The 21,243-nt window shown below is 64.5% G+C and overlaps 2 protein-coding genes across 2 annotated transcripts in view; both read right to left on the bottom strand.

Moving 5' to 3' along the window:
* SLC12A5 (solute carrier family 12 member 5) overlaps positions 1–6,253 on the bottom strand; it is a 31,918-nt gene extending 25,665 nt beyond the window's left edge. The window contains exon 1 of the mRNA XM_027646053.1: positions 6,152–6,253. Coding sequence (XP_027501854.1) covers positions 6,152–6,185 — 34 coding nt within the window. The 5' untranslated portion in view covers positions 6,186–6,253. The remainder of the gene's footprint in view (positions 1–6,151) is intronic.
* An 804-nt stretch (positions 6,254–7,057) lies between these two features.
* On the bottom strand, positions 7,058–11,793 carry MMP9 (matrix metallopeptidase 9). Its single transcript, XM_027646351.1, has 13 exons — positions 11,391–11,793; positions 10,961–11,199; positions 10,456–10,604; positions 10,131–10,259; positions 9,877–10,050; positions 9,626–9,799; positions 9,351–9,524; positions 9,050–9,205; positions 8,691–8,961; positions 8,404–8,543; positions 8,159–8,309; positions 7,955–8,058; positions 7,058–7,659 (listed from the first exon to the last, which is right to left on the bottom strand). Exons 1-13 carry the CDS (start codon positions 11,532–11,534, stop codon positions 7,550–7,552), a joined length of 2,115 nt encoding a protein of 704 aa, XP_027502152.1. The 5' UTR covers positions 11,535–11,793; the 3' UTR covers positions 7,058–7,549.
* Between the last annotated feature and the right edge of the window lie 9,450 nt (positions 11,794–21,243).

Below are 21,243 nucleotides of genomic sequence, written 5' to 3'. Positions count from 1 at the left end.
ACCCCGCCGCCAGCCCCTGCATCCCACACCAGCTCCCGCACCGGACCCCGGCGCAGTCCCGGGATCGGGCACACACTCAGGGTGTGCAGTGGGACAGAACCTGCGTCTGCGGGACCGACGCATCTCTGAAGGCGCCTGGAGCCCGGGGTCAGAGCAGCCCCTCCTCGGGCGGCTCCGGCGACCCGCGGGTCCCGGGTGGGGACAGTTCCCGGGTGGGCAGCACCAGTCAGGTAGGGGACCCCTCTGCAGGCAGCAGGGCCCCGGCCGGGAGCAAAGCCCCTTGTCCCAGCAGCAGGACCATTCAGGGCACCTGGAGAGGGGGAGGGATGGTCAAACCACCCCACAGCAGAGCCGGGGGGACGGCAGAGGCAATAGACCCTGCAGCATGGGGAACGCTGCCCATAGAGGGGAACAGGCTTGGTCTGACCTCCCCTGGTGCCCAGGGCCCCAGGGTCACACCCAGAACAGCCTCCTCAGACTCATAGGTCCAAGGCTGGCCCTGAAGAAGGGCCAAGATGGCACCGAACCCCCCAGGTCCTGTGCTGCTTGTGGAGCCCCCAGCCCTTGCAACCATCCCCCGCAGGACCAGGGGCACAGGCCACCCACTGGTTGGGGCTGCTGAAGGACCTTGTGGGGCTGCTGAGGGACCTTGCAGGGCTGCTTGCAGCTCTCTGTTCTCTCATGCATTTAATCCGGGAGGATCCCCGAGCCGGAGCTGGCTGCAGCTCCCGGCGTCTCCTCCGGCGCGGTCTGAGATCATGACAGCCCGCTGGCCTCCGTTACTTCTTGACGGCTGTAATTAATTGTTTACTTTCTCCTGGTGCGGGGCCAGCTGCTCTGCAGCGCAGAGGTTCCCCGGCCTGACCTCGTAGGTGGGAGGGAGGCTCGGACCCCTTGCCCCAGCTCAGCAGGATGATCTGATCCCTGCCCTAAGGTTGCAGCCAGGACCCCCAGCCTGGGCATCCCTGGAGAGCTGCAGTGGCACAGCCCCAGCTCCATGACAAGTGGCACAGGATGGCAGCAGGGAGGGTGGGCAGCTCAGGGTGGGCACCCCCCACCCAGGAACCTGCATGGCAGCTACTGCATGGAGCTGCCCCGATCAGCCACAGCAGCACCAGCCCCTCACCTCTGCATCCCTTGGCCCTGAGTAGGAGCCAGCACTGGAGCAAGGAAGGGGCTGGCCCACTCCCAAGGGATGGGACTGGGAGGCAAGGGCTGCAGGAAGGATGCAGAAGGCAGAGCCACACTTGCAGGTGGGTCTGGGGGGTTAGTAGAGCCTTCTCCCACGTGGAGGCTGTGGCTGGGCAGAGGGGCAGTGGGCTGGGGTCCAGCCATGGTGAGTGCCAAGCGACGGAGGGTGGTTTTTTGCAGGAGGCCACAGCGCGTGGGCTCGGCACAAGAGGGATTTTCCTACTAAAACAGATGGGGGGGAGGGAGCACGTGAAAGACCACTAATCCCCTAATCCCTGGATTATGGCTCCATTTCAGGGGTTGGGATTTGACGGCAGCACAGGGGGCTACGCTGTCAAGACTGCATTGGTTTAGCCCATGCGCAGGGTGCCACCAGCATGAGGGGACAAACTGAAGGTGTCTCTGGGGCAGAGCAGACCGAGGGGGCTTGATCCCCCAGCAGAGCACTGACCTAACCCCGGCCCAAATGCCCAGGGCTGGGTACGTGGTTCAGTGTGCTGGGAGTGGGGAGGTTTGGCACGGTTTGGGCACCACCCATGCCCTTGCATTGCCTGCAGCCCCACTGCAGGCAGCATACGTGCATGGGGAAGGAGGAAGACAGACGTTTTTCCCTGGCCATGGAGGGGGGGATCAGCTGCAAGTGGCCCCTGAGCCTGAGTAGCAGGCAGGAGCCTGGCACCAAGCCAGGCAGAGCATCAGTGCCCCACTTAACTGCAAGAGGCTGCCCGGGAATGACGATGGAGAGAGGCATGACTCCTCTGCCAAGCCAAGGAACATCCCTGCAAAGTGTCCTGTACCCCTGCAGAGCCTCCTGAGAATGTCCCAGACCCAGCCACATAGAGTTTGGGTGGGGGGAACCATTCCCACAGGCATTCCCAGGGTCAGCATCCCGGTCAGCGGCCACACAGCCCTACCCTGTCCTGTCACAGGCAGCGGTCAAACCTCCCAGGAGGGAGACACGTGCTGGAGGTGCTGGGAAACCTCCTGAGGGCAGGGAGCGGGCAGCTGGCAGTGAGCCACCCGGAAAATGGGGCAGCCGCGCTGTGGAGATGCCGGTCAGCACGGCTGCACCACCTGCTGTGATCCCCGGGCACAGTCGGCAGCCTGCCCACCTGCATCCTGCCAGGATGGGACACCAGGGGCTCAAGAGTGTGAGGACAGGCAGAGGGCCTGGAGGAAAGAATGGCTGTGGCAGGAGAGACCCCAAGAGCACACAGAGGTGGGGGGAGCCTGTAGGTGCAGCAGGGCAGGAGGGCAGTGATGCTGACACCCAGCCAAGGGTCATGGCAGAGGGTTTGCATCACAATGTGACCCACATCGCTTTGTTCTGACAGCCCCATGAGTCCAGGGGCAACGTGTCCTGCAGCACCTCAGCAGGGTGGAGGGGTTTTGTTCATCCCCATCCAAACAGGTCTGGGCCCTGCCAGCAGCACTAGGGTGAAAACAGAGCCCATAGGCAACGTGGGCACCAGCTGGGACTTGCCACCAGCTCCATGAGTGGGACAGGACATGAAGGGGGACAGTGTCCTGTGGGGCTGGGAGAGGAGCCACGGGAATCAGTGTAGCTGCTTGAGACCAAGAGCAGAAGGGCGGCAGTGGGACAGAGCAGGCAGGAGGCCATGGGGCAAGGCAGGAGCTGTGAGATCCTGCGTCATAGGAGCCCAGCACCACCCACAGCTGGCGCAGCGTCCCCAGCTGCCCTTGCCCAGATGTCTTGCCGGCAGCAGGGCCGTGGCAGCGGGCGGACAGGCAGCCTGGCACAGGGATCAGCAGTGGAAGCAGCCTTCTCCTGCCAGGCCCTGCTCCCAGCGACGCAGTTGAGGAGCCCCCAGGCAGCCTCATGCTGGCCGCAGCACACTGGGGATGCCAGGCAGCCGCTGCCAAGCAAGGGCCAGAGGGCCCAGTGATGGCCAAGGAGCAGCTGCACAGCCACTGCCAGAAGGGTTGGGTGTGGTATCAGCTGATGAGGCTCTGGAGTGTCCTGTGTCCATCATGGCACCCCTCACCCAGCACCACGGCCTGTGCAAGGACCCCCACCCTGGCACTCCACTGAACCACTTGTGGTGGGTTCAGTGGCACAGAGAGGCCTTGAGAAGGTGCTGCAAGCAGCAGATGAGGCTTCAGCTGCTCCAGCCCCCCCCAACAGCATACCACCCTCCCATATCATCGGCTTCTCCATGGCACAGCCCCCTGGTGCTTCTAATGACACCCCAAAGGCACTCGATCTGCCACAAACCTGACCTCAGTGGCTGACTGGGGAAGCCAGGAGCTGAGGGAGATGGGGGGCCATGGGAGGCTCCTTAGCAGTCGCCATCCCTCACATGCACCTCTCTGTGTCCTGTGCCTCGAGTGGGGGCCCTGCCCCATCCTCTGTACCCTGGTCCCTCTTGGCAGTGGCCCTGCATAGGGGTGCAGCCAGGGCTGGTGGGGTCCCTGCTCTACCCAAGCCCCCCCAGGAGCTCACCTCCTGCCCAGAGTCAGCCTCACAAGGCTGCCCCACAAAACCCTGTCCATCGCCCACGGCCCACGACCCCATGGCCCCACAGCCCCCAGTTGAACACCCCCCCCTCCAGCACCAGGAGTCACGGCAGGGATGACACCAGGACCGGTTTCCATGGCAACGAGAGAGGCTCCTTAACCGGTTGGTTGCCATGGCTACTGCCGCCGAGCCCGGGTGCTTGGGACGCGGAGAGGCTTCGCGCTGGCGATGCCCCGGTGCCCCGCCGGGCCAGGGCGGCTGCCCCACGGCCAGCGCAGGAGCCACGGGGGGAGCAGCCCCACCGCCCCGGGCGGGTGGGGGACACGCGTTGGGTCCCGGAGGAAACCCACCGAACCCCCGTCCCGCGGGGGCGCGGCTCGCCCCGCCCCCGCGGCAGGACCGGGTCCCTCCGGGGCGGCGGCACCGGCGGGTCCCGCGGGCGGGGCGGGGCGGGGCCGGGCGGGGGCGGGGTCTGGTGGGACACACCCCCTACCGGAGCCGTCCCGTCCCGGTATCGCCCCCTGGCGGCGCCGGGACCCCGCGCAGCGCCGTCCGCCCCCGCCCGCACAGACCCCGCACAGACCCCGCACAGACCCCGCACAGACCCCGCACAGACCCCGCGCCGCCCCGTCCTGTCCCGCCCCTACCCGACCCGACCACCTGGGCCCAGCCGCGGTCCCGGCCGTACAGCAACAGTGACCTGCGCCTGGCCCCGGGGCCCCCGTGGCGGGGCGCTGCCCGTACCCTGCCCGCGCCCTGCCGGCACCGGGCGGTCCCTTCCCGCGGCCGCCCCTGCCCGCGGTCCGCACGGGGATGAGATTTCTCCCCAGCAGCACCAGCGTGGGGCCTCTCCCGGGCAGGGTTGGCCCGGGGGGGCGGCCCCGAGCCTCGCAAGGGACCCTGAGCACGGTACCAGCCCACGGACGGGTTGGGGGTCCACAGGCTGCCCCGAGGGTTCCATCACCATCCCGGCAGAGGGAGCACGGCTGGCTGCAGGCCCCCCCCGCGCCCGGAGCACCCTGAGGTCCCTGGGATTTCCATCACTCTGAGCTGCCGACAGCCCCACACATGACACTGGGATGGGGCCACGAAGCACCGGAGGCCAGTCTCTCCCGGCACCGCTGCTGCCTGCAGCCCCCGTCAGCCCCGCAGCTGCCAGCCCCACATATCCCCTCCCACCCATCCCCCAGGAGGTGGTATCCACGGTCCCAGCACCGTGGAGCAACACAGGGCATGACCCATGGCAGCCTGGAGACTCCCTGCACACTGCCCAAACCCTCAGCACCCACCCTGCCATGGCCATGACCACCCCACGAGGTAGGGTGGGTCCCGGGCACCCCTAGCAGGGCCAGCCACTGGCTGTCCTCTGGGAGGGCACAAGGTCACAGCTCAGACAGGAGGATGTGTCCCTCGCTCCCACTGTGGCTGCTTGCTGTGCCCACCCCAGCTCCTTGTAGCCCCACACCAGCAGACTGTCTGCCAAGCCAGTTTCCTGGAGGGCCACAGAATTCAGCCACAGCCCCAGCTCATCACTGTCCACTCTGACTCAACACAGCCCACGGGCCAGGCCCAGATGCCACAGGGTGACAAGTGGCCCTGTACCTCCTTGACAGTGGGTCCAGCCCTACATTGCCCACCATGGTGGGATCCCAGACAGGGGCCCCGTGGGCCAGAGCCCACCACCGGGGGCACAGCCCAGCCCGGGGGCCGTGGCGCCCATCCGGCTGCTCGCGCCTCCCACCCGCGCCCTTCGCCGAGGGTGCAAGGTCACAGCTCCAGCAGCACGGTGCTGCCGTCGGCCGGTTTTCTGGGATCGATACAGCTCTGGTGACAGCACAGCCCCACCGCCACGTCCCCTGAGCACTGCGAGGCGATGGCTGCCAGCACCAGTGCCTGCGTCCACGGCAGCCCGGTGGCCACCATGGGCTGGCCACAGCCTGCCCTCCCCTCACCCTCGCCCTGGCCTGGCCACAGCCACCCTCCACCGTGGCTCCCCGGGGAGCAGTGTGGCCTTTACCCACAGCCAACCCCCAGCTGTAACCCTGCTTCATCCCGCTGCCAGTCCCACAGGAGCAGGGCCTTCTCGCTCCGACAGCCCCTGGGACAGGGACAGAGCAGGGGAGCTCCCTGGGGAACAGGGGTGATCCCGGGAAATATGGCGGGATGAGGGGTCCTGCCCGGGCAGCCAAAACTCACTCCCCACTCTGCACCCCCCATCTCCCATGTCCCAGAGCTCCGCGCCATCCCTGTTCCGGGGGGTCCGAACCACCTCCGAGGGGCCTGACAGACCGACCGTCACTCCGCAACCCCCCACGGTGCCCCGACGGCCCGGTCCTTCCCACGGACCCTCCCCGCCGACCCTCCCCGCGGACCCTCCCCACGGACCCTGCCCTGCCTCGCAGACCCTCCCCACGGACCCTCCCCGCGGCCCCTGCCCTACCCCCGGAGCCCTCCCGAGCCCCCCTTGCCCCCGGCGCTCACCCCCGCCGCCGGTGACGGTGAAGCGCCCGCTCATGGCCCCGCCGCCGCCACAAGTGTCTCCGGCCGAGGCGGCCGCCGAGCGCGGCCCCGCCGGGCGCTGACCGGGGTCCTAGTGCCCGCGGCACCGCCCGCCGCGCCGCCCCCGCGGCCGCAGGGCTGGCTCCAGTCCGAGCGGGTCGGCCCAGCCCCGTTTTGTTCGGCTCGGTCCTGCCCGGCCGGCCCGACTCGACGGGACGGGACCGCTCCGCTCCGCCGCGCCCGGTCGGAGCCGCCGCCGAACTGGGGGTGCTTGGGACCGTGCCCCAACGGGGCGGGAAAGGACGAGACCGCGCTCTGCCCCCGCCCTGCCCGGAGACTCGGCCACTAATTACAACTAATTACGGCCCTGGGGCTGCGGCCGCCCCACCCTGCCGCGGACCCGGGCACCCCCGGGCACAGCCCCGGCTCTGGCCCCGCCGCCAGGCTCTGCGGCCGCGCAGACACAAGCCGGGGCCGGGGGGCTTCTACGGGGTCAGCCCGCAGTGGGGTCCTAGCTACAGTGGGTAGTCCAGTCACACGCCGTGTCCCAGCCGGTGGCGACCGCCCGCTCCTCATCGCCGGAGCGCAGGGGAGGGCAGCGGGGGGCGGGATACGCGGAGCCACAGCCTGGGGGGCCTGAGAGGGGGCCGCGCCTGGCATAGGGCTGATGGCGGGTGATGCTGGGACCAGTGGATATCCTCCCCGGTGGGACCTAGTGTCCCTGAGGGATCCACAGTCCTTAGCACAGGGGGATTTGGTGGCAACCCCCACCCAGTGCCCCCTTCCCCACAGGTGCTGGCACACCCCAGCCCAGGGGAGGGTGATGCCCCCGGCAGGAAGGGGTTCTCTGCCCCGTGGCTGCAGCCGCTGATGGAGCACTCGAGGCTGTGTCCAAAGAATTGTCTTTATTACAAATGGGTGGGTGGTTGGCAGAGCAGGTGGTTGGTGGAGTGGGCAGTGGGCAGGAGTGGTCAGACCCCCATGTCCCGCCCCAGTGCGAACCCAGGCGCCAGCTCCCAGTGGGGCTCAGCCCGATCTGGCATCGCTGGCTCAGGAAAAAGACAAATTTGTCTCAAATCCATGTGCGGTTTGCACCAGGCAAACGCCTCTGTGCTGTGGAGCCAGCGCTGGCAGGGGTGACAATGCCAGCTGTGGCAAGAGTCCTGCTCCCTGTCTGGGGCTCCCTGAACTGGGCAGCTCCCAAGAGGTGACCCCAGGACCCCCTGTCCTTTCCTGCCAGGGACATGGTGAAGCCCCCTCCTCAGCTGGGGCTGGCCACAGCCAGGAGGCTCCCAGGGGTCAGCCTGTGAAATGGGAGCCCGCGGGTTGGGAGTGGTGGGCAGGGAGCAGCGCCGGCTGAGCCAGCAGCTGGTCGGGCCTTCAGTGCTGGGGACACTGCAGGATGTCATACTTGACGTAGCCCACCCGGTCCACCTGGTAGCGCGGTGTCATCCTCCAGTAGAAGTCGCCCCGGCAAAAGTGGTACTTGTCTGGGCAAGGAGGGGGCAGAGGGAATGGAGGGTCAGAGGGGGGTTGGCCATGCGGGGACCCATCCCAGTGGCTGCCCGAGCAGCAGAGGCACCTGGTACCCTGCACCTTGCTGGGTTTCCTGCCAGCCCCACTGCAAGGACCCTCTGGAGCTGACAGCGTGCCCTACCCCAAGGCCATTCCCCACACACCCAAGCACCCTGAGTCCAGGACCAGGGCAATGCAATCCCTGCCCACAGGAGGCTTCAGGCAGCCCGGGGGTGTCCACATGGCACCCACCCACCAGGTTCCACTCACCTTGGTAGAGGAACACGTTGTGTGAATCAAGGGGGACACCGGTGAAAACGTCATCGATGGCACGGGGGTAGCCCTTATCCACCCTCTGGACCTTCACATCCAGCCTGTGGGAAAGCAGAGCTGTGCTCAAGGCTGCTGGGAACCCCCCTCCCAGCCCCTTGCCAGGGGCACGGGCAGGCACTGCTGCTCTCTGGTCCTGCTCACCTCCAGTAGTTCTCCCCACTGAAGAGCAGCACTTTACCACGGCCCCGCTGCAGGGCCCCCGAGATGCGGATGGCTTCCTTCCCTATACCCAGCTTCTCGATCCCTCGGGGGCCCAGCATAGTCTTCCCAGAAAACACCCAGAACTGCCGACCTGTGGTGGGAGATAAGTGGAGGTGTCAGCTGGCCCTGGGGGCACCCCAGCTGCCAGTGGCACCGGGGCCAAGAGCGGCAGGGGTAGAGCTCACCAGCAAAAAAGAAGACTCTCTTGGTGAGCAAATCCTGGAAAACGGCATCGATGGTGGCCGGGAGGCCAGGCCAGGTGTCAGCAACAGAGAAGGCCCCCTGGATGCCCGATTTCCAGAAGGGTGAGTGGGTCCAGTATTTCCTAGTGGGGACGGTTAGCCATCCTGATCACCCCAGTCTGGCACAGCCCAGTGTCCCCTCACACCCCCAGCACAGCCCCCTGCTCCCCCACATCCCTTCATCACCCCAGCACTGGCCAGGGAAGGAGGTGCCAGGTGCTGCTGCTCACCCATCCTTGAAGAAATACAGCTCCCCGTTGATCTCCGTGATAGCGTCAAAGTTCCTCTCCATGCAGGCATCCCGGCTGGGATCCACAGGAATGGGCACAGCTGTGGGCTCCGGTGTCTCCTCCTCCTCCTCCTCAGTGGTGGAGGTGCTGCCAGCCTCCGTGGGCAGGGGCTGGGGCTCCTCTGTGGGCACTGGCTGGGGCTCCTGCGTGGGCAGAGGCTGGGGCTCCTCAGTGGGGGTAGGTGCAGTGGGCTTAGGGCCAGAGCCACGACCTGGGCAAATACAGGGCAGGCTGTGAGGCTGGGGCCAGCCTCGTGCGGTGGACCCCACGATGTGCCCAGCTGTGGTGCAGCTGCTCACCATAGAGGTACTGGATGCCCTGGACATCATCAGGGTGCAGGTGGAAGTCCTGGATGTAACTGTACATGGGGTACATCAGGGCCTCGCGCACACTGGAGTGGTCCAGCCCCAGTGAGTGCCCAAACTCATGGGCAGCCACCAGGAAGATGCTGTAACCTGGGGGAAAGCATCAGCCTCAGCGCCCAACAGGGCACAATGGGACAGGATGTGCCATCCAGAGACCACGGGCCCCACAGGGAGTGCGGTGGCACAACGTGGATCTGGGGGGCACAAAGAGGAGCACAGGCCTGGGGGACAGTACCTCTGTCAGGGCAGAAGCCCCACTTCTTGTCGGTGTCATAGTTGCTGGTGGTGGCACACCAGAGCTTGCCATCCTGCCGGCCCTGGCTGGTGCAGGCGCTGTAGGACTGCCCCAGGAAGGTGAAGGGGAAGACACACGGGTCCCCTTGGGAGTTGCCGCCGATCACCGCCGTGTCTGCAGTGCAGTGTCAGTGGGGCTGGCCCCAGCCACACTGACAGCCCTGAGATCCCTCATGTGCCCACCCTGCATGCCCCCCTGTCCCACCCCGCTGGCACCTCGGTTGGGGCAGAAACCGTATTTCTTGTCCTGGTCGAAGTTGGCGGTGGTGGCACACCAGCGGTATCCGTCGGAGCGCCCGTCCGTGGTGCAGGTATCGTAGGAGGTGCCGTCAAAGATGAAGGGGAAGACACAGGGGGCCCCATCACTGTTGCCGTCGTTTGTGTAGAGGACTGTGGGGCAAGGGGGAGTGAGGAGGGCCCCGGGCACTGCGGGGCTGGGCAGGGGCTGTGGCCAAACTGCTACTCACGCTCGCTGGGGCAGAAGCCGTATTTCTTGTCCCGGTCATAGTTGGCAGTGGTGGCACACCAGGGCAGCCCATCCTTGCGCCCCTCCGTGGTGCACTGGGAGTAGGACTGGCCCTCGAAGATGAAGGGGAAGTGGCATTCGGCACCGTTGGCATTCCCATGACGGGTCTTCACCACTGCTCAGAGAGGGGCAGCTCAATGCCAGGCCTGGGGCTGGTGCCATCAGACCCCCTGATCCGCCACACCCTGCCCTTACCTAAGCCATTTCCCAGCGTCCAGAATTCATCATCATCAAAGTGGGCATCACCCTGGATGCCCCGGCCCGGGGGAAAAGCATGGGCCAGGAGCCCGTCCTTGCCATCAAAGGGGTATCCGTCCCCGTGCTCTGCAGGGAAAAGCACCCTCAGAGCTGGCCCTTCCAGAGGAGCCCTCATGCCTCCGGTGTGCACACAGACCGCCGAGCCCTTCTGGCACATGTGGGGGCAGAGGGACCCTCTGCAAAGAGATGTGGGACAAGGATCCCACAGGAAGGATGTATCACCAGCCCCCTTCTCGCTCCCTGCCTGCCCACAGAACATCACCTTGGGTGCCAAACATGATCATGATGTCTGCCTCGCCACTGTATATCTGGGTGAAGGTGAGGGGGGTCACATCGCTCCACACTTGGAACGCCCGCCTGAAGGCGTCGTCGATCACAGCACGGTCCAGGTCAGGGGAGTAGTTAATCACCCTGCCAGGGATGCAGTGGATCAGTGCTGCCAGGTCCCCTTCTCATGCAGGAATGGCCCTGCTCTGCGCAGGGATGTGCCCCCACCCCGGGAGGAGACAGCAGCATTGGCATGGCTGGGCAAAGCAGCCACCACCACCCTCGGTGTAGGGCTCAGATGCTCTCCCAGGCATCAGGAAGCAGATGCTGCTGCTGTACCAGCGTGGCCCCGGCAGCACCAAGACCCAGCTGTGCCAGCAGCACCAAGCCCAGACAAGGGTTGAACAGAGGCTGCTGCCCACCTGGTTCCTCAGGCTGTCTCCATCCCCCTGGGACCATCGCCCTGCAGGCAGAAGGGTTCATCTCCAGGGCAGACTCACCGGTACGTCAGGTCCATGTGGTCCCACTTGAGGTCCCCCTCAAAGGTGAGAAAGGTTCCCACATCAGGGACACCACAGCGGGGAGCTCGCATGGCCTCCAGCGTGGCAGCATCCAGCTCCCCCGTCTCCTCCAGGCCCAGCTGCTTCTGCATCTTGCGCAGTGCCTTGCCCAGGGACACGTGCCTGCTGCCGGTCTTTGCCTCCGCCTCCGTGGTGTAGCCAAACTGCAGCAGGTAGCGCTGGGGAGCAAAGGTGGCCCAAGGGTGAGCGAGCTCCGGCACCCTCAGGCACCCATCCCAGCCTGGGCACCTCCCAGGGCTCAAGGAGAGAGACAGCTCTCAGGCTCTGTCTGCATCCCCTCGCTGCCACCCCGGGAGCCCCTTGAGATCCTGGGTGCTGGGAGGGGACCACGGGGCCACGCTCCCCTCACCTCCGCCAGCTGCAGATCCGGCAGGGTGCTGACCAGATCCCCCGGGAAGGTGACAACTGCCTGTGGCTTGCCCTGGAGAGGGGCTGCACAGCAGGAGACAGCCAGCAGCCCCACAGCAAGCGGGGCCAGGAGGAGGAGTGCCATGGTGTGTTGGTGGCAGGAGGGCTCTGGCTGTGCTGGTCCCCGCTGTCTGCTCTAGGTGCTGCCGGGCTCCCCGCTCCTATTTATGGGCCAGGAGGGCAGTGAGTCACCCTCAGACCCCTCAGCGCCGATTCACTCCCTTCCCACGGTGACGAAACACAGACTCAGGCTCCTCCGATCGCTGCCTTAACTGTTTCATCACCTTGTTTACTAAACACACTGCATCCTGCAGCCACACAAGGACAGGATCGTGAGAGGGTGGCTGGGCCATGGTGCAGCTCAGCAGAGCCACGCTGGGGCTGCCCTGCACAGGGCACTGCTCTGCTGGCCCCAAGACTGTGGTGGCTGTGGGGACAGGAGGGGGTCACTGGGGGCTGGCCAGGTGCTCAGGACCCTGCAGCTGTGTCATCATACTGAGCTTGGCTGGCCAAGGGCTGATGGTGCCAAAGGCAGACCCATGGGGGCCTGAGTGGGCATGGGGGCAGAACCAACAGCAGAACCCCTGCCTGAGCCCCAGTGCCTGCAACTCACCTACCCAAGAGCTGGAAGCTTGGAGCCCTACCAGGACACTGCATCCACCCCCATGTCCCCACCACAGCTGTATCATCCCAGTGGGTCAGAGTGTTTCCAGCACTGGAGATCCCGGTGGCTCCTCGCTCTATGGTATCTCTAAGTCCACATGTCATCAGCCAGCTGGCAGATCCTCAGGGGACCAGGGGCAGTGCCTGCCCGGGAGCAGCTCTGGGCATGGGGACACTCCACCTGGTGCCATGGGACATGGGGGTGCCCTATCCTCCCTGTGCTGCTCCGCAGGGTGCTGCTGACTCAGATTCCCACCCCGCACAGCACAGACCTTGCCATGGGATGGTGTTTTCCTGCTTCTCCCAAAGTGCCGACGCTTGTGGGAACAGGAGCGGTGAAGGGGAAAGCAAACAGGGATGAGGAGCAAGGGGAAAACAGATGGCAGAGAGCAAGGCGCAGCGTCAGCGGGGGGGAGGGAGGGCTGCTGCAGCCCAGCAATGCTGCCTGAGACACAGCTCCCAGGCTGGATCCCCTGCCCCAGCTCTCACTAACCCGGGCTCACAGGGCCCCACGGGCTCCTTGACTGGCTTTGTCAGGAGCATCTTCTTGTTCCCCCCATTCCTGTTGATGCCTGTTCTCCTGGCTCCCAACAAACCCAGACTGTATCCCAGCAGCCACCCACTCCCCCTATCACCCCAGCTCTGGCTGAGCCGAACCAGCAGTTCCTGGCCCAGCCAGAGGACAAGCAGGTTATGTTGGTGCCCAGCACAGCTGGGGATGGTGAGAGGAGGGGGCCACACTCCCTGTGCCCTTGCAGAGGAACCCCAACGCCCGAGGGAGGGAACATCCCTGGGGCAGTATCACCTGCCACGTGCCCGGTTCTGGCAGGATGTAGCTCAGGGCCACAGCACAGGGAGCTCCCAGCAGTGTGAGCCCTGCTGGGAGGAAGCAACAGTGAGAAATCAGGGGGTTGCCTCACTCCCCACCACAGTCCTGCAAGAGCAGCCCCTGTTCCCTGGCGCAGGATGTTGCTCCACAAGCAGCCACCATCCTGTGCCCGGTGTGAGAAATACAACCAGCCAAGCATGCTTCACAGCGGGGGACATCCCAGGGACCCCACAGCCAGGTCATCCCATTGCCCCCTCCTGCCTGCCCCCCTTGCCCCTGTGCATGGCCCAGCTCTTTGCCAGGCAGGAGGCAGTGGCTCCCTGTGCTCTCTGCCTGGCCATCAGCCGAGGCAAGGAGGGAGCTCCAATAACCTGCTGCAGCTGATGGATCCTGGGGCATGTGGGGAGCAGGCACTGCTCCACATCCCCCGTTCTCCAGGCTGCCAGGATCTCAGCCCACAGCACAGAACTGTTGATGGAGCTGGGTGCTAAAGAACCCCCGGGGCAGCTCAGGAAAGCTGACATTTGATGCCAGCTCCCGGATGCAGCCAGAGGGTCAGATCCGGTTCTGTCCTCTCCGTCGCTGTGGAAGATCCCTGGGCCTTTCTCATGCTATTCCCATCCCTCATTTCCACCACATGCAGGAGCCACAGCTCCCACAGCATGGGCACACTGCCATGGCACCCCCACGACACACCATGGTGCTGTGCTGCCTGGGGCATCCCACGGGCAGAGCCATGGCCCAGCAGCTCAGAGCAGCACTGGCAGGAAGGGGGCTGGGAGGACAGTGGGGGCTTGGAGCAAGCAATGGCAGGAGAAACCAAGAGCCAGTGCTCCACACACCGTGCACCCCATCCTGGCCAGCCCTGGGGCAGTGGGAGCCCCGGTGGGGGGTTGCTGACCACAGCTCTGCCCTTGGCCTGGCCGCTCCCACTGACTCACGGTCCCGCTCACCAGCTTCCTCCTGGCATCATCCCGGGGGATTTTCTGGTGACTCTCTGGAGGCTCGGCAGGGAGCAGGGCAAGAGCAGCAGGGAAACCCCCGTGTCTGGCACCCTCCATACCAGGCAGGGAACTCTGTGGGATGGGCTTGGCACTGCTGACATGAACCCCATGAGAGGCTGCCTGGGCCAGCTCGACTTGGGAGCTGGGGCAAGGCACAGGTCCCTTTGCATGGGCACATGTGGAGTGATGCTGCCGATGGAGGGAGAGGAGGGCAGAGGTGACCAGGGGCAGGGGAGGGCTGTGGCTGGCAGGGACCCCAGGAGCTGTGCCCAGCCTGGGCTGCCTGTGGCCCTGTTTACTCCCAGGATCTCCAAAAAGACAAGTGAGATGGAAAAAACCACACAGACATCCTCCCTCCCAGACACTGCCCGAGCCACGAGGCTGCCTGTCACCACCGCTTCTCCCAAAAGGGGAAGGAACAGCCACCGCAGCCCCTTCCCACGCCCTTACTCACGGCCACCCTCGTGAAGACCCTCTGTGGGAAAACTGGTCTGGGACCCCAGAGGAGGCTGTTTGCCTGCCTGGATCCCTGCCCAGATCTGACAGGACACAGTGACATCTCTGTGTGGCTTCAGGTCTCCTACTGAGAAGTGCTGGTTGGGCCAGCAGTGACAACTGGGGATACTGTATGGAGCCAGAGCATGGACCCTCCCCAGCTTTATTCCTCTTGTGCAGGAGCAGGGTCAGGCAGGGAGGGAACATGGCACCAGATGGACAGGGAAGAGGTCGAACAGCCGCAGCCACGGGGTGCACCAGGGTGACAAAGGTGTTGGAGAACTGAGGAGCTGGGGGTGAGAATTGAGGAGCTGGGCACCCTGGGCGGGGCTCAGGGGGGCACAGGAGGGGAGGACAGGCCCAGGTGTGTGGATGGCATTGGGCACTCTACCAGCACGAGGGGCCAGGCAGGAGCGCAGTGGCAAGGGGAAGTGGGGTGGGAGAGAGAGTCAGCATCTTGTGCGGGTGAGACAGCACCGGGTCAGGAAGATCAAGCGCCGGTCACAGAGGGAACACAACCTGTGCAGAGAGAAGGGAGCACTTGGACTTGGCAGATGCCACAGGGAGAGCCAGTGCCACAGCCAGACTCCCCAGCCGGCAGGCAGGGCACCAGTGTGTGTTACTAGCCAAGCCAAGCAGCTGCCAGCCCCCCTGCCCTGAGCCCATCTCTGCTCCTGTGCCATGGGCTCTGCAGCATTCCATGGCCAAGGAGTGGAGCCGACACCCCGGCACTGGCTGACCTGGCCTGTGGTGTGCATGGTGACCCAGGCATGGGGATGCTTGGCACAGGAGCAGGGCAGGGCACAGGGAGCAGCTCTGCGTCAGAGGCTTGGAGCCCCATCACTCCTGCTCAAGGGCTCCAGACAGAAACAACATTCCTGCACACACTTCCCGTATGAGCTGCCCCGGCGCCAGGCCCCGCGTGGGCTGGGACTGCAGCCTCCAGCTGGGCCCAGGACCCTTCCTGGCAAACCACTCCACATGCCACAGCCCTGCAGCGCTCCAGCACCACCGGTGCCCGGCCTTGCACCCCTTCCCTTCCTACCCCAAGCTCTGTGGATGCACCTGCTCAGCTCCTCGCCTGTCCCTGCCTGTCCCTTGCCTCACCTGGGGAACTCCCCACCCCTCAGCACCAGTTTCTTGCAAGCCTTTCATCCCTGTTTGCCCGGGGCTGCCCCGCTGCCCCCAGCCCCCGTGCTGCTGCTCCCACAGCCTCCTGTCTGGGTGAGGATGACGTGGCCGGTGTCACCGGGCGGCTCACCCCTCCCTGCAGGCACTGAAACCAGCTCTGCCATATCACCACCCCTCCCAGCTGCAAAACACACATGACAGATCCCCTAGCTGCCACACCTGCTCCAGGCACACAGGTGGGTGGCACAGTCACCTCCCTGCGCTGGGCTGGGACATCGCCTTCCGTGCCCTCCCCAGCCGCTGCACACCCTGGGAACCCCTCCCCAGATCTGTTGGGGTCCCACCCAGAGCTCCGTTTACTGGGCACCAGGGCCAGTGGCCAGCACAGTGTCACAGCCAAGTGCTGCAGGGCTCTTGTGCTTCAGGACTTGCTTTGCTGCAAACTCCGACCCATCTGTTGACCCTCCTCCCGCCTCAGCTTCTCCCTCCACCTTTGACCAACCTTTGCTCTACCAAACTTTCCCACCTGCCGGGAGCAGGAGCACAGGGTGTTCAGGCAGGTGAGAGGGGCACAGGGTCCAGGTCATTCACAGTGCCTTTGGGAAGGGGGGGCTCATGGGCACCCCCACGACTGTCACCCCCTCAGCATCCACTCTGGGGTGACCTGCAGGACCAGCCCCGTGGAGGCACCTCATGGGGATGAGGCAGGAGCTGGGAGATGAGCGGGGTAGGACGGGGCTGGGTGGCCGCCAGCTCCGGAGGGCACAGCTGCTGTGTCGGGCCATCAGTGGCACAGCACAGCACGGGTGGGCAGCGCTTTGTGCCTGACAACGGTGACACAGGCACAGCAGCTGCCTGCTAAAACAGGAAGAGCAGCGATTGTGACAATGACGGGGAACCTGCCTGCCCGTGCCTGTGCGCGAGGGGACAATGCGGCGACATGAACCCACGGCTGCCAGCAACAGAGAGGCTTGAGAATAAGGAGCGGGGGTTTGTGGAAGGTGGAATATGGGCAAAACTGGTGGTATTTAATTGTAAACTGCGCGAAGCAGAAGGAAGGGCGGTGGATGCAACACGCTCGGGTTTCAGTAAAACATTTGACAACTGTTCTATAGCTTGCTGCCAAATTAACTCAGAGCGGCTCAGTTGTCAACACAGGCATATGGACAAAGCCCAGGCAGCCCGGGAATGGCACACACGGCCTGGATGCCCTCCGGGAGCTGCCATGGCCACATAACCTTTCAAAACCAGGCATTGTGGAAGGGGAGGAAGGCAGCCCCTGGGCTGCAGGAACACCAGGATGGAGAGAGCTGCTGTGCTGCCAGGGTGGAAGAAAGGCTGAAGAGCACCTGGCTGGGAGCTGCTCAGAGTGGGCAGTGACCCCAGAGCTTGTCTGCTCAGCCCTGGGGTTTAGTGACCTCCTCCCATGGGGCAGGAGGGAGGGAGACTGAACAGAGCAGCCTCCCAGGACCAGTCATGGGCAGGACTGCAGGGCTGGCAAAGCCTGGGAGCCCCAAGGCAGTGCTGGGTACTGACCCCCCGCTCAGAGGAGCTTATCTGGGCAAAGGCTGGCACAGGGGGTGAGCACAGGGAATGGGAAGAGCCCGGCACAGCACATACCCGAGGCCTCTGGGGCCCTGCAACACACACAGTTCTCTGCCCACCTTGTTTATTTTACTTATATTTCAGTAATTTGCTGATTACCATTTTTTAACTAACCAGCAGTGATGAATCAGCAGCACGGGAGAGGGTGGAAGCCAGTGGCCTTGGACCGTGGCTCCGAGGTCTCAGGGTCTGGGAAGGAAGCCACAGGTTCCCTCCAGAAGGGGAAAAAAAACATCCAGCAGCAGGAGCAGCAGTTCTGGCAGGCACGGGGGAGTCAGCTGTTTGCATTCAGCGGCTCCAAACGCATCCTGGAAAGGCTGCTGATGGTCCCAAAGCCTTGCGGGAATGGCAGCCATGGCTCCGACACGGGAGCAAGACAAGACACACGGGAGAGGAAGCGCATGGCTTGGCACAGGCATCGCTCTGGCAGTGGGCAGGGGTGCAGGAGGCTGTGGGACAGACAGGACACACAGGGAGAGTCACTCTGTGCCCAGGGCACAGCCACCAGCAGCACCTTCTAGGCTGGCAGGCAGAGCCAGGGCCAGCAAGCTGCCTCGTGCCGAGAGGACCGTGTGAGGATGTAAGGGGCCTCACCACAGGCTTCCATGGGCTCTTCCAGCCTCTCAGGAGCTCCTGGGAGTGGCTCCTGCCTCTCCCAGAAGTGCCCTGCTCGAGCCCAAGGGTGGCATTATGGCTGAGGCCATGGCTTCAGCCACAGCCTTGGTGGCCATGGAACACAGGCGTTATCCTATGGCACTCCCACCCACTCCAGGGCTCTGGGAAGTGGGGATCCCAACAGGAACAGACAGCACCAGAGGGATGCTGCTCCTTGTGTAAGTACCAGTGGCCCAGCAAGCCCTGGTGCAGGGCAGAGGGGCCAGAGAGGTGCCTGGTGGGAAGCTATCCCAGCTCACTGCAACCCCAGCATGGAGAGATCCCCCAGGAGAACCCCAGGAGCCTTCTCCATGATCCAGCACTGCTGGGAAGGCACAGAGCGGTGAGGCAATCTGGTGTGAAGAAAAACCATTTCCTGCAGCAAGGGCTGCTTTGCTCAACGTTTTACAAAATGTGCTGATGCAACCGCCCTTCCCAGGTGGGATATAAATACAAGCCTTGATGTGGATTCGTGCCCTGCAGCTACATAAACATCGCAGCAATGTTTTCTTGGAAAAGAAAAAAAGGAAACAAGAAGGAACAAACAAGCAGGGATGACAAAATCACCGGCGGTGGAAGTCGGGGGTTCGGGTTGCAGGGGTGGGGGGAGAGGCTGAGGCTCTGCCCCGGGCACCGTGCTCAGCACAAACTCCTATTCTGGGGTGGTGACCGAGGCCACGAGCTCACGGAAGAGCTGTGGTGGGTCAGCAAACTGTGCTGGGGAGGGGCAGCCTGGAGCAGGGCGAGAACGGGACCCCAACCAGGGTCACCCATTGGCATGCTCTCACTCTGCCTGAGTGGCAGGTTGCCTGGCTGTATCTCCTCCCCAGTGCCACATCCAGGCTGGAGAGAACGGAGCTGTGAGCTGTGACACCTCCCCAGGGCCTGGGACTGCCTGTCAGTGCAGCCCATCTCCCAGCTCACTAAAACCAGCTTCATAACATACCCCACCCGAGCCTGAGCACTTTGTCCTCCAGGCACAAGCACTGTGTTGTCTCCTCAGCCCATTCCCAAAAGGCCCTTTAACCTGCTGCTCCCCCCACTAAGGTATTTGGATGCACATCCAACGCGTGTTTTTGGATTCTCTTAAGCCTCTTGCTGAGATCTCTTTTGTGTTTTCTTTGGCTCTGAAGTGGTTTCAGGCTCGGAGCTGCAACAGCAGAGCATTATCAGTGAGGAGCTGTGCCTCCAAAGCCGAGCTGCGCTCTGCCTGCCCTGGAAATCCCCCGCTCACCCGGCTCAGGGGCACACGGCGTTTTTAAAAATAGCAGGTTACCCATCACAGCAAAGCTCTGCTGGGACAATGCTCCGAGACAGAGGACATGGGGCACCTCTGAAGGGCAACAGGGAAGCTTGATGCAGCTTTTCATGGGCCAAGCCAGCACTGTGAGGGCCTGTATGAACCCCTGAGGCCCCAGGAGCTCAGGCTGCTTTGCCCTGGAGCCACAACCCATTGGGAAAATCCTTCACTTGTCTCACACAGCAGCTGACTGAAGGCAGAAAGAGGGAAATCAGCTGGTCTGACACAAATCCATCCCGTTCCCTCTACCTGGGAGGCAGTTTTTGCCAGAGGTTCCTCCAACACCACTCCCCCTCCCCGACAGACAGAGAAAGCTTCCTCTGACAGGGAGCAAAAGGGACACCCCCAGCCCAGACAGAGCCAGGCCATGGTTGGTCACAGGCACTGCCGAGCTCTGCCAGTGTGAGTCCTCCCCAGCTCCGCTTCTCCCACAGAGCTGCTTTAAAGAGCAGTAATGGAGAAAAAAAAAACAAACCAACCCCTCAGCTGTCTCTCAGGCTTCTGGCGTGTTGGTGACGGCAGCAGCACGCGGGGACTCGGCCCCAAGGCAGCGGGAGCAGCGCTGCAGCAGCAGCAGCACTCACACGGCCAGCCCGGGGACAGTGCTCACCGCTGCTGTCTGCGGTGATGGATGAGGGCATAAACCTTTCAAGGATGCATTTAATTAGCTTGAAAAAGAGCCGGGAGGTGCTTGCACGGCAGCTGGCGGAGCAGCTCCTCTGCCGGACACACGGTGCCTCTGGGGCAGAACACGAGGGACCCGCAGAACACCCACAGAGGAGCCCCGGCCTTGGGGGGGCTCGACCCAGGGGCACTGCCTGTGCCACCCAGGAGCAGAGCACCACGGCCAAACGCTGCAGAGCACTGACCCAGTGCTGATCCAGTGCTGATCTAGAGGGCTGATCCAGCCCCACACCCCCCGGCTCGGATTTCTGGCAGGCGACGTGTGCGCTCACAGACTGCGCCAGATGAGACACCGTCTGTCCTCCTGCAGCTGGCACCACCTCAGCACCGGCCGTCCTGGCCAGCGACAAGGTGGCACTGCCCATCCCGACCTGTGCTGCAGGCTGGCTCCATCCAGGCGGCTCCAGACAGCCTGTGTCCTTTCCATGGGGACCCAGCAGCCAGGCTCAGGCCCAGCAGGCAGGCTCAGCTCAGCAGCCAGGCTCAGGCCCAGCAGCCAGGCTCAGGCCTAGCAGCCAGGCTCAGCTCAGCAGTCAGGCTCAGCCCAGCAGAGCTTAGGCACAAAACAGTTGCCTTTCCTCCAGAAAAAAAAAATCGGGATAGAGCCATTCTCAGTAGAGCACTGCAACATGAGAAACATTAAACACCAGCATTCGGTAAAAACATCAGCACAGAGCAGGGCTTCATCCAGGCCATGCACAGCTGAGCTCAGCTGGAGGATCTGGCACAGCACCGCGCTCAGCTCTGAGCACATCCCTGCGGGAATGCTGCGGCATCAGGAGGTGCCCCAGGGCAGCCTAGAGCATGTGCCCCCCCAATACGGGCAGACGGCAGAGCAACGGGGTGTCCTTTGCCACCTAGGCAGGGGGGAACCGCCGCGGGGAGAGGAATGAGGTGAGCGAGAGCCCAGCGGAGGGCCGCCGAGGCTGAACACGGTGAGGTCCCCGGCCAGGGTCGCCCCGGGGATGGGCGGCGCCCGCCCATGAGGCGCGCCAGTCTCGAGCCCACCGCGGGCTACGGGACGGGAACCGGAGCGGCAGGGCTGCACGGCCCGCCCGGGATGCAGGCTGTGGCGGGGCCGGCCGGTACCGCAGAGCCCCTGCCGGGGACCCGAGCCGGGCGGGAGCGGAGCGGGCGGACCGAGCCCCGGCCCCGCCACTTCCGCCTCCCCGTCACGTGACCAGCGCAACCCGGCGCGACGCCGACGCTCAGGGCCCGGGCGCCGCTTCCTGACGCCATGACGCACAGACGCAGCACCGCCGAGAGCCCTCCGCGGGGAAAGTAGTCCCCGGCGGGGCGCCGGGGCCTCCCTCCTCCCGCGGGCAGCGCCGTTCGCCGCCGGGAGGCGGCGGCGGCGGCCGTGGCGAGGAGCGCGCCCAGGCGGCGGCGAGGGCCGCGGGCGGGGCGGGGGCCGGGCAGTGGTAAGTAG

The sequence above is a fragment of the Corapipo altera genome, unplaced genomic scaffold (genome assembly GCF_003945725.1).
Source record: "Corapipo altera isolate COAL_440 unplaced genomic scaffold, ASM394572v1 64, whole genome shotgun sequence".
Classification (NCBI taxonomy): Eukaryota; Metazoa; Chordata; class Aves; order Passeriformes; family Pipridae; genus Corapipo; species Corapipo altera.
Note: the sequence above shows the minus strand (reverse complement) of the source record. Positions and strands in the feature narration are given on the sequence as shown.